The following is a 12,030-nucleotide window of genomic DNA, read 5'->3' as shown; positions in this document are numbered from 1 at the left end:
GTGATACTGAATTTATCTCTTCGATATACATATATAGCATTCAATCTATCAAGAAGTCCAGCTAAATATTTCATAAAATAACTCGAATCATATAAAAGCATGATTCTAAAATTACCAAATGAGGTAATTATCGGTTTTTATCTAAGCCGGTTTTATCACGCGTTTTTGAGTAAACACGCTCATGCATCTTCCAAAAGTTCAACAACAAAAACAACAACCAAAAGTAAACAAATAAAATTAACATATCGTTGAATGACTTTACATGACTGCTACTTATAACGCTTCTTGCTGATACAACATATCGCAATCTCTATTACCAGCTCTACTTGTCCCAAAATCCCTCGGGAAGTATGAAATTATTAATACTCACGGCTTAATCTCGATTACTTCGTAAAAGGACAATTTGCAAACCTCGAAATGGCCCCTACGTCCTCTTTGGCGGCTCTGATGGCCTCACCAGCGACTTCAGGAGGAGATGCAACCATCTTAGCGCAAGGTCAGACGTTACACGATATATCATTAGGATCACTAGGGTCCAGTTTCCGGTCAGAAGATGAAGAGAGGGAAGAAGCCGAACGAGTCGCTAAGGTAAATGCTAGACAGAATGCCGGACCTTCTCGAGGTAAGTCACAAGGATGGTATCCTGTGCCTCTGCCACCATTCGTACTGATGCTGCTTCTTTAGCTCAAAGATTCTCGAACCGATCACCCGAGCCTTCTTCATCATCTCCACCACGATTACCTTCCTCAGCATTATTATCCCTTTCTCCACCCATGACAGTCCGTAAATCCTCCTCTCATTCCGTTTTACCTGAATCTCAAGCTCCTAGACGACCTAGAGTATTGAAGCGGACAACAAGTGTTTCATCAGCTTCTTCCTCATCTGATATTGATGGACCTTTGAAAGCTAGATATGGTGATGGAGGGGAGACGGATGACGATGCTATCCTATCTTCTCTCAGTTTAGCCGCTTCTCCTCAGAAGGCAAATGGTGTGCCTAAGAGAGCACCGTATCATGGTGGAATTAGTAAGAGGGGAGGCAGACATAGTGTTGCTGCTGGAGACATAAGTAATAATGGACCAATGACATTAAGAGATCAAGAGAAGGTGAGTTCTATCACTATCTGAAGTTTCCGTTTAGGTGACTTATATCAAGAGCTAAGGTGTGTCTTGGAATGCATAGCAACTTGAAGAATCCAAGAAGGAAGTTTTCAACCTACAATTGGAAAATCATTTCTTAAAAGAGAGATTATCAAATATGGCACCAGAACATATAGAAGCTGCTTTAAAAGAAAATGTCAAACTTAAATTAGAGATATTAAATTTATCAAAAGAATTAAAGAAATTGAAAAAGTTGGTATTACAACAGGATAGGGATTTAGCAGCTGCTTCTAGATCTGGAGGAGTTTCTACAACATCAGGAGAATTAAGAGAATTAGAAAAAATGTGGAAAGATGAAAAAGAAAGAAGAAAAATTGCTGAAGAACAATTGAAAAATACTGATGAGAATTTGAATTTGAAATTGGAAGATACTGAAGCTTCTGAAAAAGTTTGGAGAGAACGTGCTGAACAACTTGAAGGAGAATTAGATGATACTAATGAACAATTGGCAAGAGTACAAGATCTTGCTGATAGGACAAATGATCAAGTAGAAAATTTAAAAGATGAGATAGAGCGGATGAAAGGTTTGAGCGAAAGTGTTGGAATAAGTAAAGGTAGAGAAGGTAGATTAGCCCTGAAAGTGCAGGAATTGGAATCGGTAAGTTTTTGTTGGAGTACTACTTTACGAAAGGCAATATGAGCTGAGTATTCTGTAGGAAAACGCATCGTTACAGGCTGATTTGTCTATGGCTAAGAAGGGTGCTTTGTCTGAAGCCGATGCAGAATTGCTTGAAGAGGTAAGCGATGACCTTTGTACTCGGACTCAGGATACAAAGGATACGGCGGTTAGCTGATATCGTTGGAATTTATCGCAGAAACTGAATGAACTTCAAGATCAACTTGCTTCAGCTCAATTAGACGTAGAATCCCGTGATAGGGAAATTGAAGAACTGAATAATGAGTTAGATGCGAAGTTGCGAGACCACGAGAAAGAGCTGCAGCAAGTTGAGGAAGAATGGCGAGATGAGGTATTAGAAGCTAGAGCACAGGTTGATGAGCTGAAAGATGTAAGCGCGCTCACTTACATATGGCCCATTTCTACCGCAATCATGACCATGGTAGTTGCGTTGCTGATTCAGATTGATCTATAGGCTCTTGACTCCCGCGAGCAAGATTCGAAAGAAGTCCATGAAACACTTCGTGATCGCGAGGAAGAATTAACAGCGGCGCTTAACAAAATAGAGGATCTACAATCAGTACAAACAGAAACTCATGACCGACTTGAAGAAACTCTGAGGAATATAGAAAATGATAACAGAGAGAAAGATGGAGAATTGTTGGCTGCTAATAGAGAAGTAGAGGAGGTAAGTTAGATCAATTACCTTGAAATTTAATAACCTTGAAGTCAAAATAACCTGACATGAATTTGTAGCTTGGCCAAAGGGTGTACGAACTTGAAGAAGCATTAGAAGATTATCGAATAAAAGAATCAGATTTAAATGCAGATTTGAAATCTGCGGATGAAGCTTTCGAGAATGCTAAATCACACTATGAGAATCTTGTGACCGCACTAAAAGAAGCTAGACGGAAATTGCAGAATGAGCGAGATGAAGCTTTATCCCAAGTTCAAAAATCGGAAGATGAACGAGCCGTGGAATCGCAGAAGATCGAAAGGGAAAGAAGAGGGGATGAAGAGAGATGGAAGAGGACTTTGGCAGAAAAGGATAACGTAAGTTGAGGTTGAATCTGATAACATGGGAAGATCAGCTAATTATGATGTCGATAATAGGCTCTTTCTCGATTACATAATGAGCTCGAATCTGCTAGAGAGAGATTATCTCAAAGGGAGAAAGATCTAAATGATGTTGAAGCTACTTTACGATCATTAGAAAATGAAAGAAAGAAATTAGGAGATGAACATACTTCAGATAGATTTGGACTTGAACTAGAACTTGAGAGGATTAAACGTGATTTGAATAGAACGGAAGAAGAACTTGAGATTATGAGAAGGGAATTGGGTGATAGGGATGAGAATTTAAGAGAAAGAGATATGGAATTGGCTAGGATGGTGCGTCCCTTTGGGGATTTCAATTGTCTTGATTTTGACAAACTTAGAGTGTCACTGACGTTCGAACCTACATGATAGATGGATAAACAGCGCGAGCTTGAGAATCGACTCGCATCAGAACGACAAGGTAGATTGAACATGTCGGATAAGCTCGATCAAACCAATAAGGTGAGCTATGAGGTTGTACATACCTCAATTGGTGGAAGTGCTGAACCCTTCTCTGATAGGCCGCGAAACAGCATGAAAGAGAAGCTCTACACCTTCGAGAACGAATCGAAGAGCTCGAACCTTTGCTTACTGAGACTCAACAAGAACAGTTCGCCTTGCAGAAACAATCTGAATCGCAGCGTCAAGAAAGGAGTGAATTACTCTTGCGAGTTTTCAGAGATGTCAACAAGTTCTTGGGTAAGGATGTAAGTGTTTCCCTTTTTAGTTAGAGCTATTAATCAGACTTTAGGTGGGAGGAACCCTACTCATGTTTGAATTGTTACAGGATACTACCACCCCAGCACAGTTTACTGCATTCCGTGATACCCTAGTATCTAGACTGAAATCCATGATCCAAGTGAGGTTGGATTTTGAGAGGAAGATCAGAGATACCGAATCTTCAGTTGATCAACGCATGGCGTGAGTGACGATTTATCGCGATTACCAATGTGATATTTAGGTACACAGGGTAAAGGCAGAACAGCTGATGCTTACGGTGTCACGCAGTGCACTCAAGAAACAGGTCGAGCAGAAATGGCGTACTTTGGACAACTTCGAAGCTGCTGTTAAGAAATTGGAGCTGACGAAGATGCAATGGAAGAGTAAATATGCCGTGAAAGAGGGTGAACTTGAAGCTGCTAAGGTGGGTAGGATCTCCTTTTTTCGCGTTGTCTACTCCCAAATTGACGCGATACATAACAGGCAAGAAATCATGAGCTTTCTTCTCAACTGTCCTCCTCTCGAACAGGTGGTCTGACATCATCGTCATCTGAAATTCGATCTTTGACTCAAAGAGCAGAATCAGCAGAGAAGAGAGCTATAAATGCTTCTAATCAATTAAGTATGCTTGAAGCTCGTTTGGCAGAATTACAATCTAAATCTGGACAAGCAGAAAACAAATGGGAAGCTAGAGTCAAAGAATATGAAAATCGACTTAGAATAGCAGGTGAGAAAATCAAAACTGAGAAACAAGGTGGTAAAGAACGTGCATTACAACTTGAAGCTCAAGTCAGGTGAGTATATACCCTTCTTTGTGTAATATTTGTCGAATTTACGAAAATAAAGCCAATTTGCTAACTGAATGATGGTCGGTTGTTTTAGGGATCTTGAAAGACAAATTTCAGAAGCTAAAAAGAGGAATCAAAGAGTTGAAGATGTTGTCGCTTCTGCCAATCACCTTTTACCTGCTAATACCAATCAGGAATTCAGAAAAGGTGGAGATATAGGATATGCCTTTGGTGGAAGAATGTCAAGGTGATAATATAGATGATGTTTTCTCTCATTTACGATTTCATTTTCATCCTGGGTTCTGGTGTTGGTTTTTATGAACAATAACAATGTGTATTTATGTATTTACTAATTGGAATGAACGAATGAATGGCAGTGCCATTTTGAGTAGATGAAAGAAAGCATGACGATGTATGACGGACCAACCCACTGGAATCTTTTATTCAGGATTAAGTTTTAAGGATAATCGGAGGATTTAAAGTGCGGTTAGTGCCACGTCAGGGGGGGAGTGAGTGGATTGACGTCACTTTATGAGATTATCATTATAGGAATTCCTCCTTCGATTCGTTGAGTAATTTCAAAAGGAAAATAATGAACAGTTCCCCCCATACAATTGAGATAGTTAGTATGCATGATAATGACTTTTTCAATTTCTTATTCTTCTTCTTTTTCTTTTCTAAGAAATACAATCATAAATCCAAGATTAAGATTAAATATCATTAATAAATCATCTATACTTTTACCTTTTACATTAAAAAGAAATTTTGGAAATACATTAATCAAAATGTCAGGTCAAGATGATAAACCAAAAGTTGTAACAGCTTATAAAGTAAGTTAATTAAATCTGTGCTTTTAAATAATTTTATTAATCAAATTAAATCGATATGTAAATTAGGAAATGACTGAAATTAAAAAACAAGAACAAAATTTACCTGGTAAAGATACTGCAATGGATCCTTTAGCTGAATTTACAAAATTAGAAAAATGGAATGATAATGGTGAACCATATTTAGAAGAGGTAAGTAATTTTATCAAACTTGTTATACTCGAAACTAAATGAACGAATATAATTATTAGTACCGAGGAAATGGTAAACTGAAAGGTAAAACTGCTATTATAACAGGAGGTGATTCAGGTATTGGTAGAGCTGCTGCTCAACAATTCGCAAGAGAAGGTGCAGATGTTACGATCGTTTACTTGCCTCAAGAGGAAGAAGAGTGAGTGATCAATTACCTTTTAGATGGTTTTGGATTTGGCTGTATAACCTTTGAGATGAGTCATTAAATCTTGATTTGGTTCGCAGCGCCCAACGAACTAAGAAAGCCATCGAACAAGATGGTCAAAGATGTCTTACCTTGGCACTTGATTTGATGGATGAGAATAACGTGAAGAAAATAATTGAGGAACATCTTAAAGCATACGGTAAACTCGATATCTTGGTAAACAACGCTAGTAAACAGATTATGTGTGAAGATTTGGCTGACATTAAGGTGAGGTCGAATGGAGTAATTGCCTTGCTTATGAGAATGATGCTGACGTTTAAACCAGATGGAGAACGTTGAGAGTACTTTCAGATCCAACATCTTGGGCATGTTCGCTTTAACCAAGTGAGTTCTCGACATACTAAAAGCTACAAGCTCTGCAAATACTGATACAAACCTTCAGGTACGCCCTTCCTCACCTTAAAAGAGGAGCTTCCATCATCAACTCCTCCTCTGTCACTGCTTTCAAAGGATCTCAAGCTATGGTCGACTATTCCTCTACCAAAGGTGCTATCGTCACTTTCACCAGATCTTTGGCTATGCAATTGGCTCCTAAGGGTATTAGAGTGAACGCTGTTTGCCCAGGTGAGTAAATGAAACCCATCCGGCATGACTCAGCAACACATAGCTAATAAATCAACATTAAATGTAGGTCCCGTATATACCCCTCTTCAACCCGCCTCAAGACCTGCTGAATCAATGGAAGATTTCCAAATTGGTTCCTTGCCACTCCACGGCCGAGCCAATCAACCAGCTGAGATGGGTCCTGCTTATGTTTTCCTAGCATCAGCCGATTCTAACGCTATGAGTGGACAAATGATGCACCTTGTAAGTCCAAGTATCGTTACGCATCTTACTCGGTACAAGCATGCTGATTTAGCGTTTGCGAATAGAACAACTTGCAATACATGGCATAAGTTGCCAATTTATCAATCATGTACCAGGCCTAAATAAGATGAAACAGATTCTCTTGCCTATGTAGCTTTTAGTGATCAACCTAGTATGAATTGCATGTGACATGTCCATTGCCATCATTCTACAGGCTTAATTGGATTCATGTAGTGTCGAAAGTATTGTCATTGTGGACCGAGAAATTGACACACTCGATACACTTCGTCATATGATTTACTATATCAAACGATTTGATGTGAGTATATCGGCGACTGGTGTACCATCTTTCATCGAACGCTTCATACATGACTGCCAGGGAGACAATTTTACCTTGTGTGAATCAGGTATAACCAAATTATTTTCTATAATGAAGTCACCAGTTCACTCCATTTATGACTATTCTTCCTTACATAACGTATAACTTTCCTTTCGGCTCTTAGAGGTCAATTGAAGCCCAAGTAAAAAGGATTGAACCGACTTGCACCTATTTGAGTCATAAATAAGTTTGCTTTTCTATTATTCATAAGCACCCTCATGAATATGATTCAGATATTGCCACCCGTATGACTTTCCCCCTACCTCGCTCAATACAACTCTCATATATACAACCATGTCAAGCAATCAATCACGAACCAAACAATCCGCAACTAGTGTCGCAAAATCGGACAATTCGGAAGCTGCACTAGCTGGTCAATACTCGCTCATTTACGGGAAATCAGTTTGCGCAGCAAGTATTGTCAAACTGCTTACAGAATTCGAAAGTGGCGATGATAGTGCTAGAAAATCACTTTCTAATCGTAGTCAAGCTTCGCCCTGCAAGTGTTGTGAATATGCGGTAACTTTATAAGTCTGGTTCAATTCATTTTTTATTAGCCGTTTCTGAAACTTTGGTTAATCGGGATTGCAATAAAGGGTAACATGCCATAGGAATTCACTAGCCAATTCGAAAGTGGGCTCTTGGAGATGGTTCTTTGATGAAGACTGATTAATGGGAAAGGTTCATGAAGCTAAGTACACCATGAACAGTTACATATTTGGATTGGATAATGATGTGTTATCAATAAGTATGACAATGGGAATGATAAATAGATATCTGAGATGCAATCAGTGTTCGCCGTCACTTTCGCAGTCTTCATGTATTTTCCACTCCTATCTCTTCGACACCGTTACGTTCTAATGTGATACGTAGAATCCAGTCGGAGTCTTCGGGAGCTACGGCTGCCGTGAAATCTGACAGAGGATTCGATTCGAGGGAGCAGAACTCAACGGGTTAGTCTGAGTCGTCATTCCTACCAGTTCTCAGTTTCCAACGACATGCATGCGACTTCTACAATTATACCTTAAAAATCCACTCCCATGCTGAATGAGACTTCGCATTGACACTGATCGAGAATGTCAGCAATCGTCCTCGTCTGCCTCAGGGTCGTGTATTCGACAAGAGGAGGTAAATGCTCACTCACGTCAGAACAGCAATCCGAACATCTTTCTTTACATTTTTGCCATCCTCCTGAACAACCTAGCTTACATTTTGTCCATTTCTTTCCTATCCATCCTGGTTGTTTTGGTTTTGTTTTACTACCGAAAAGTTCTGCTGAGGAGATTGGCTTCTTGGGATCTATTGGTAGATTTAGTACAAACATTCATCGTTCTGAGATATATCGAGAACCAAGTATGGTGTGGCTCACCCATTTTGGGTATTGCTGCAGGTTCTGAGCTGACGATAGCTTGTGAAGAAAGAGAGCTGGTAACGGACCGGGATGCTGTTGAATGTATATTTTCAGTCAAATGATCATTGCCTAGAGCTGTAGAAGCAGAGCTGCCGGTACATGGGGCTGAATTTTGTAGTTGTGCTGATTGCATTACTAGATTTGGTGATGAAGCATTACCATCAGCGGGCGTTGGGGTTGATCCATTTGTTGCGGTGGGTGTTCCAAGATTGTTCATTGGAACAAGTATCACCGGGTCGATGCTGGAAGTCATAATCCCGATATTACACTCGAAGCTGAGTAGACCAGAAAGAGTGATTCGTTTGAGAATCGGACGCCATGATATATAGTTGGAGGTTTGTTCGTACAACACTTCTTACAGATCCTGTGTTGATACAACATCAGGCGGTGTTTGTTAATGATTTACCAACACGTGGATTGAAGAAGGTACCATCACTTCAGATCCCTTTGAGCTTCGATATGACTCCTTTACTACTCAAAGGTAGCTTCCCATACTAGAGATTAATCATGTTATCGAATCCGATATTGAACAAGCTGTGTATGCAGCTATCGGGACCATTCACGCATAGCGTAGGACATTCATACCCATATATCCCCTGTCTTCGCATTGGGATGTGTCCTCTGAAATTGATCAGTCTTGTTGTGATGCACATACTCGATGATCTCAATGAAAATGTCTATGGTTCGCAAGCTGGATACCCGTTGATGTCAAAGATGGGAAACATTCAGTTACGACTCAGTCAGAGTCCAGTCGCTTTATCTACATGACGCAATCGATGAATTTTGAATGCCAAGATCGGACTAAGATTGCGCCGGTCCGACCGGTGGGCCGACCGGTAAATATAGATATTTTATGGATAAAACTATATAAGCCTATATGTTCAACGCCCTATTCCATATGTGAAACAAGCAGGCTATACTATATCCATATACAAGTAGGAAGAGAACTTCACTACCTTCCTCCTATACATATCTTGCTCTGCACAACCAATATGCCAAACCTTCAATTCGGATTTCAGAGCTGGGGCAATCCCGCATCTCCAAAACGAGCTTTATTACTTCATGGTTTGATGGGAACTGGTGGTGTGTGGTTCAAGGTAGCTGAGATACTGGTTGCTGAAGGTGAGTAGCTGTCTTTGCAACGTCAGGCTTATTCGCTCGCTAACACAATCCATGCTAGGTTATGTAAGTTCATTCCGGGAAACTCATGAGCCGTTTTGACTAATTTCGGGATTGATTAGCGAGTCGACGCGCCTGATCTTCTTGGTCACGGTTGGGCACCTCATGTTCCAGAATATAGCGTCAAGACCGTCACACAACATCTCGCTGATAATTTAAAAGACCAAGATATCCCATATGAAGTGATTGGAGGTGTATCTTGGGGATCTTCCTTCGCAGCATCTTTATTTTCTCTCTTGCCGGAAAATCAAAAACCGAAGAGGTTAATCATGGCTGAACCAATCATGGATTACGGTCCTCGCAATGATTCGGATTTGGAAAGAATGCTTAATACTACAAAAGATATACCTACCGAAGAGAGTATTCTGAAGGCTAATCCATCGTGGATTAGGGCAGAAGCAATTTTGAGAAGATTAAGTTTGAGTTTAATTGATCCGCAGGTAATCGAACAATTAAGCAATGTAAGTCTTTCAATATAGTCCCTGGTCATATCTGAAAGCTTCCTCTCTTTCACGACCATGATGAAACTGGGAGACTAGTATGGAAGCCTGGACGCTGAAGAGGATTGCGCTAACGCATTCAACGCATAGGCTATGGGATCTGGAGATTTTAGTCATCACAACTTAATTCCAACCCAATCCTCTTCTAAATCAACCGAAATTATTATCCTCGCTGCCGACCCTGACGTCAAAACAGTATACCCTCTTTCCAATGCCAAGAGACTGGAACAAGATTACCCTTACGTCAAGTTTGGCTGGGTCAAAGGTGCTACGCACGATATGCACAAGACCGATTCTGGAGTTCTGGCAAACGTCATCTTGCATGGATTTGAGGGGGCAGAAAAGGCAGGAGTGACTGTACTTCGCTCATAAGTTGTACTGGAAGCGATTCACCTTCAGGGGCCTAACAATTACACAGTAGTCAGACTATCTCATGACGTCTACAAACATCTATGCAAACAGTGACACACACCTTATCTACTTTTCGCTTCACACCTTAACCGTCGTTGGTGTTTCATGATCATCAGACTATCATTGTGCGCATTTGGTGTGAAATTTCGCCATTCCGCAGCGTGCCGACAGGCTCTGTAAGATCATCCCATGAGAATCTAGCAACACAAGTTGGTGTCAACTCGAAGGCGTTGCGCCCTCTTTGTTTTGGGCTCTTGAAGACCAGAAGAGCCTCGATTCGAGTGAAGATAAGCTAAGCGAAGTCCGCCTATTTAGGAGTAACGCCGATGAGATCGGTGCTGAGAATTTGCAAATTCAGTGGTGCTCTTCGAATAGCCCTCAGAAGAAGGAATTGACGAAGCCTCTTAGTCCCCCTTGGAGTTAGTGGACCAGTCTAAAAGCCCTTTCGATCATTGTGGAGCACCCTTTCGAAGGCCCCCTTTTCGCAAAAGGTTTCACGAGCTCAATACAAGTGGAGGCTGATAGCGATGCATTGACTGACGAGTGGCAAATCTTGCTCAATAGCTCTTGCGCTCCCTTCAGTTGCGCGTTGTGTAGCATGGGGTTTCTGGCAAAATTGGAAGTGGGGTGGCCTGGCCAAGTCTTGCTTCTAATTCTCAGTGTTGAAGTTTCCCCTTCTATGCTCCTTACGAGGTATATGACGAATATCTTCATCATTACTGATTTTTCGACTGGAACACTCCTGGGCTTATGACGGATGATTGCATCATTACTGGTAGATTTGACTCGATATGACTCGTTTACTCCGAGGTTTCCTCGTCGCCGCTTGGAAGTATCAAAGGAGAATCGAACTGGAACTGCCAATCTCCTTTCAACTAGGCCAATGTCATAAGTGAGGGCTCGATCCAGGTCACGAACGTCATCATAGTGAGTCTTCGTCTCTGTGCCCTCCGTTGTCCAGACTGGAGGCCAGACGAAGGTCAAAAATTGAAGGGATCTTGCAGATGGTTGGTCTACTGACGTGACTAATACTGGTATTGCAATACAAAAAGGCTGCAACTTCGAGGTGTTCTTTTTAGTATTCATAAATACAATTCAATTTCCACATATACAGCCAACTTTCGCATCTTAACACAAACCATAAACCACATAACACATAACACAAGATGTCCACATCGTCAGACGCCTCTTCCAAGACTGCGACATGCAGAGCTTGTAGTCACCAGGTCCAAACCACCTTATCTGAAGACAACTACATTCGCGAGGGATTCAGATTACGAAAACTTTGCAGAGCAAGAGAAGGTTTTTTTGGCCGAGGTCCAGGACACATGCAGCATTTATAAATGTACATGTCAGGAATGTACCACAGCTCCGTATGTCGCGGTGTGAAATTGGACCTTACAGGCCGTGCATCGAAAAAAGAGGAGGAAAGCTGACATCAACATTTTATAGGACAAGGGACAGGTGGCATAAATACCTCGATTTTGTCCAGGGAGATAATTGCAGTGAAAACTACTCAAAGATCTATTGCCCTAACAAGAATTGCGTTTGTGACGGGCAGTGATTATTCGCCTGGGTACGATTTTTGGCGATCGTTCACCTACATGCCACAGACTTAGGGGGGATTTGCGGAAACTTTATGATGTTATCGAAGCACGTGGGCTGACAGTCCGTATG

At 41.1% G+C, this 12,030-nt stretch overlaps 4 protein-coding genes across 4 annotated transcripts; 3 read left to right on the top strand and 1 right to left on the bottom strand.

Moving 5' to 3' along the window:
* Positions 1-417: 417 nt before the first annotated feature.
* Positions 418-4,633, top strand: I206_104633 (uncharacterized protein; the record flags this gene model as incomplete). The annotated part of the gene is made up of 14 exons (XM_019153934.1): positions 418-622; positions 685-1,106; positions 1,183-1,758; positions 1,817-1,897; positions 1,976-2,167; positions 2,252-2,464; positions 2,533-2,829; positions 2,890-3,168; positions 3,247-3,336; positions 3,396-3,581; positions 3,662-3,795; positions 3,883-4,018; positions 4,078-4,388; positions 4,477-4,633. The coding sequence occupies 14 exons, from the start codon at positions 418-420 to the stop codon at positions 4,631-4,633; spliced, it is 3,279 nt and encodes a 1,092-aa protein (XP_019012674.1).
* Positions 4,634-5,167: 534 nt separating this feature from the next.
* I206_104632 (uncharacterized protein) lies at positions 5,168-6,562 on the top strand (the record flags this gene model as incomplete). The annotated part of the gene is made up of 8 exons (XM_019153933.1): positions 5,168-5,212; positions 5,279-5,401; positions 5,461-5,600; positions 5,687-5,873; positions 5,932-5,990; positions 6,049-6,230; positions 6,298-6,473; positions 6,539-6,562. 8 exons carry the CDS (start codon positions 5,168-5,170, stop codon positions 6,560-6,562), a joined length of 936 nt encoding a protein of 311 aa, XP_019012673.1.
* Positions 6,563-7,876: 1,314 nt separating this feature from the next.
* On the bottom strand, positions 7,877-8,516 carry I206_104631 (uncharacterized protein; the record flags this gene model as incomplete). The annotated part of the gene is made up of 3 exons (XM_019153932.1): positions 7,877-7,918; positions 7,997-8,151; positions 8,222-8,516. 3 exons carry the CDS (start codon positions 8,514-8,516, stop codon positions 7,877-7,879), a joined length of 492 nt encoding a protein of 163 aa, XP_019012672.1.
* A 739-nt stretch (positions 8,517-9,255) lies between these two features.
* I206_104630 (uncharacterized protein) lies at positions 9,256-10,314 on the top strand (the record flags this gene model as incomplete). Its single annotated transcript, XM_019153931.1, has 3 exons — positions 9,256-9,385; positions 9,509-9,903; positions 10,033-10,314. The coding sequence occupies 3 exons, from the start codon at positions 9,256-9,258 to the stop codon at positions 10,312-10,314; spliced, it is 807 nt and encodes a 268-aa protein (XP_019012671.1).
* Positions 10,315-12,030: the final 1,716 nt, after the last annotated feature.

This window comes from Kwoniella pini, chromosome 6 (assembly GCF_000512605.2).
Source record: "Kwoniella pini CBS 10737 chromosome 6, complete sequence".
NCBI classification, from domain to species: Eukaryota; Fungi; Basidiomycota; class Tremellomycetes; order Tremellales; family Cryptococcaceae; genus Kwoniella; species Kwoniella pini.
The sequence above is the reverse complement of the archived record's forward strand: the minus strand, read 5'-3'. Positions and strand labels throughout refer to the sequence as shown.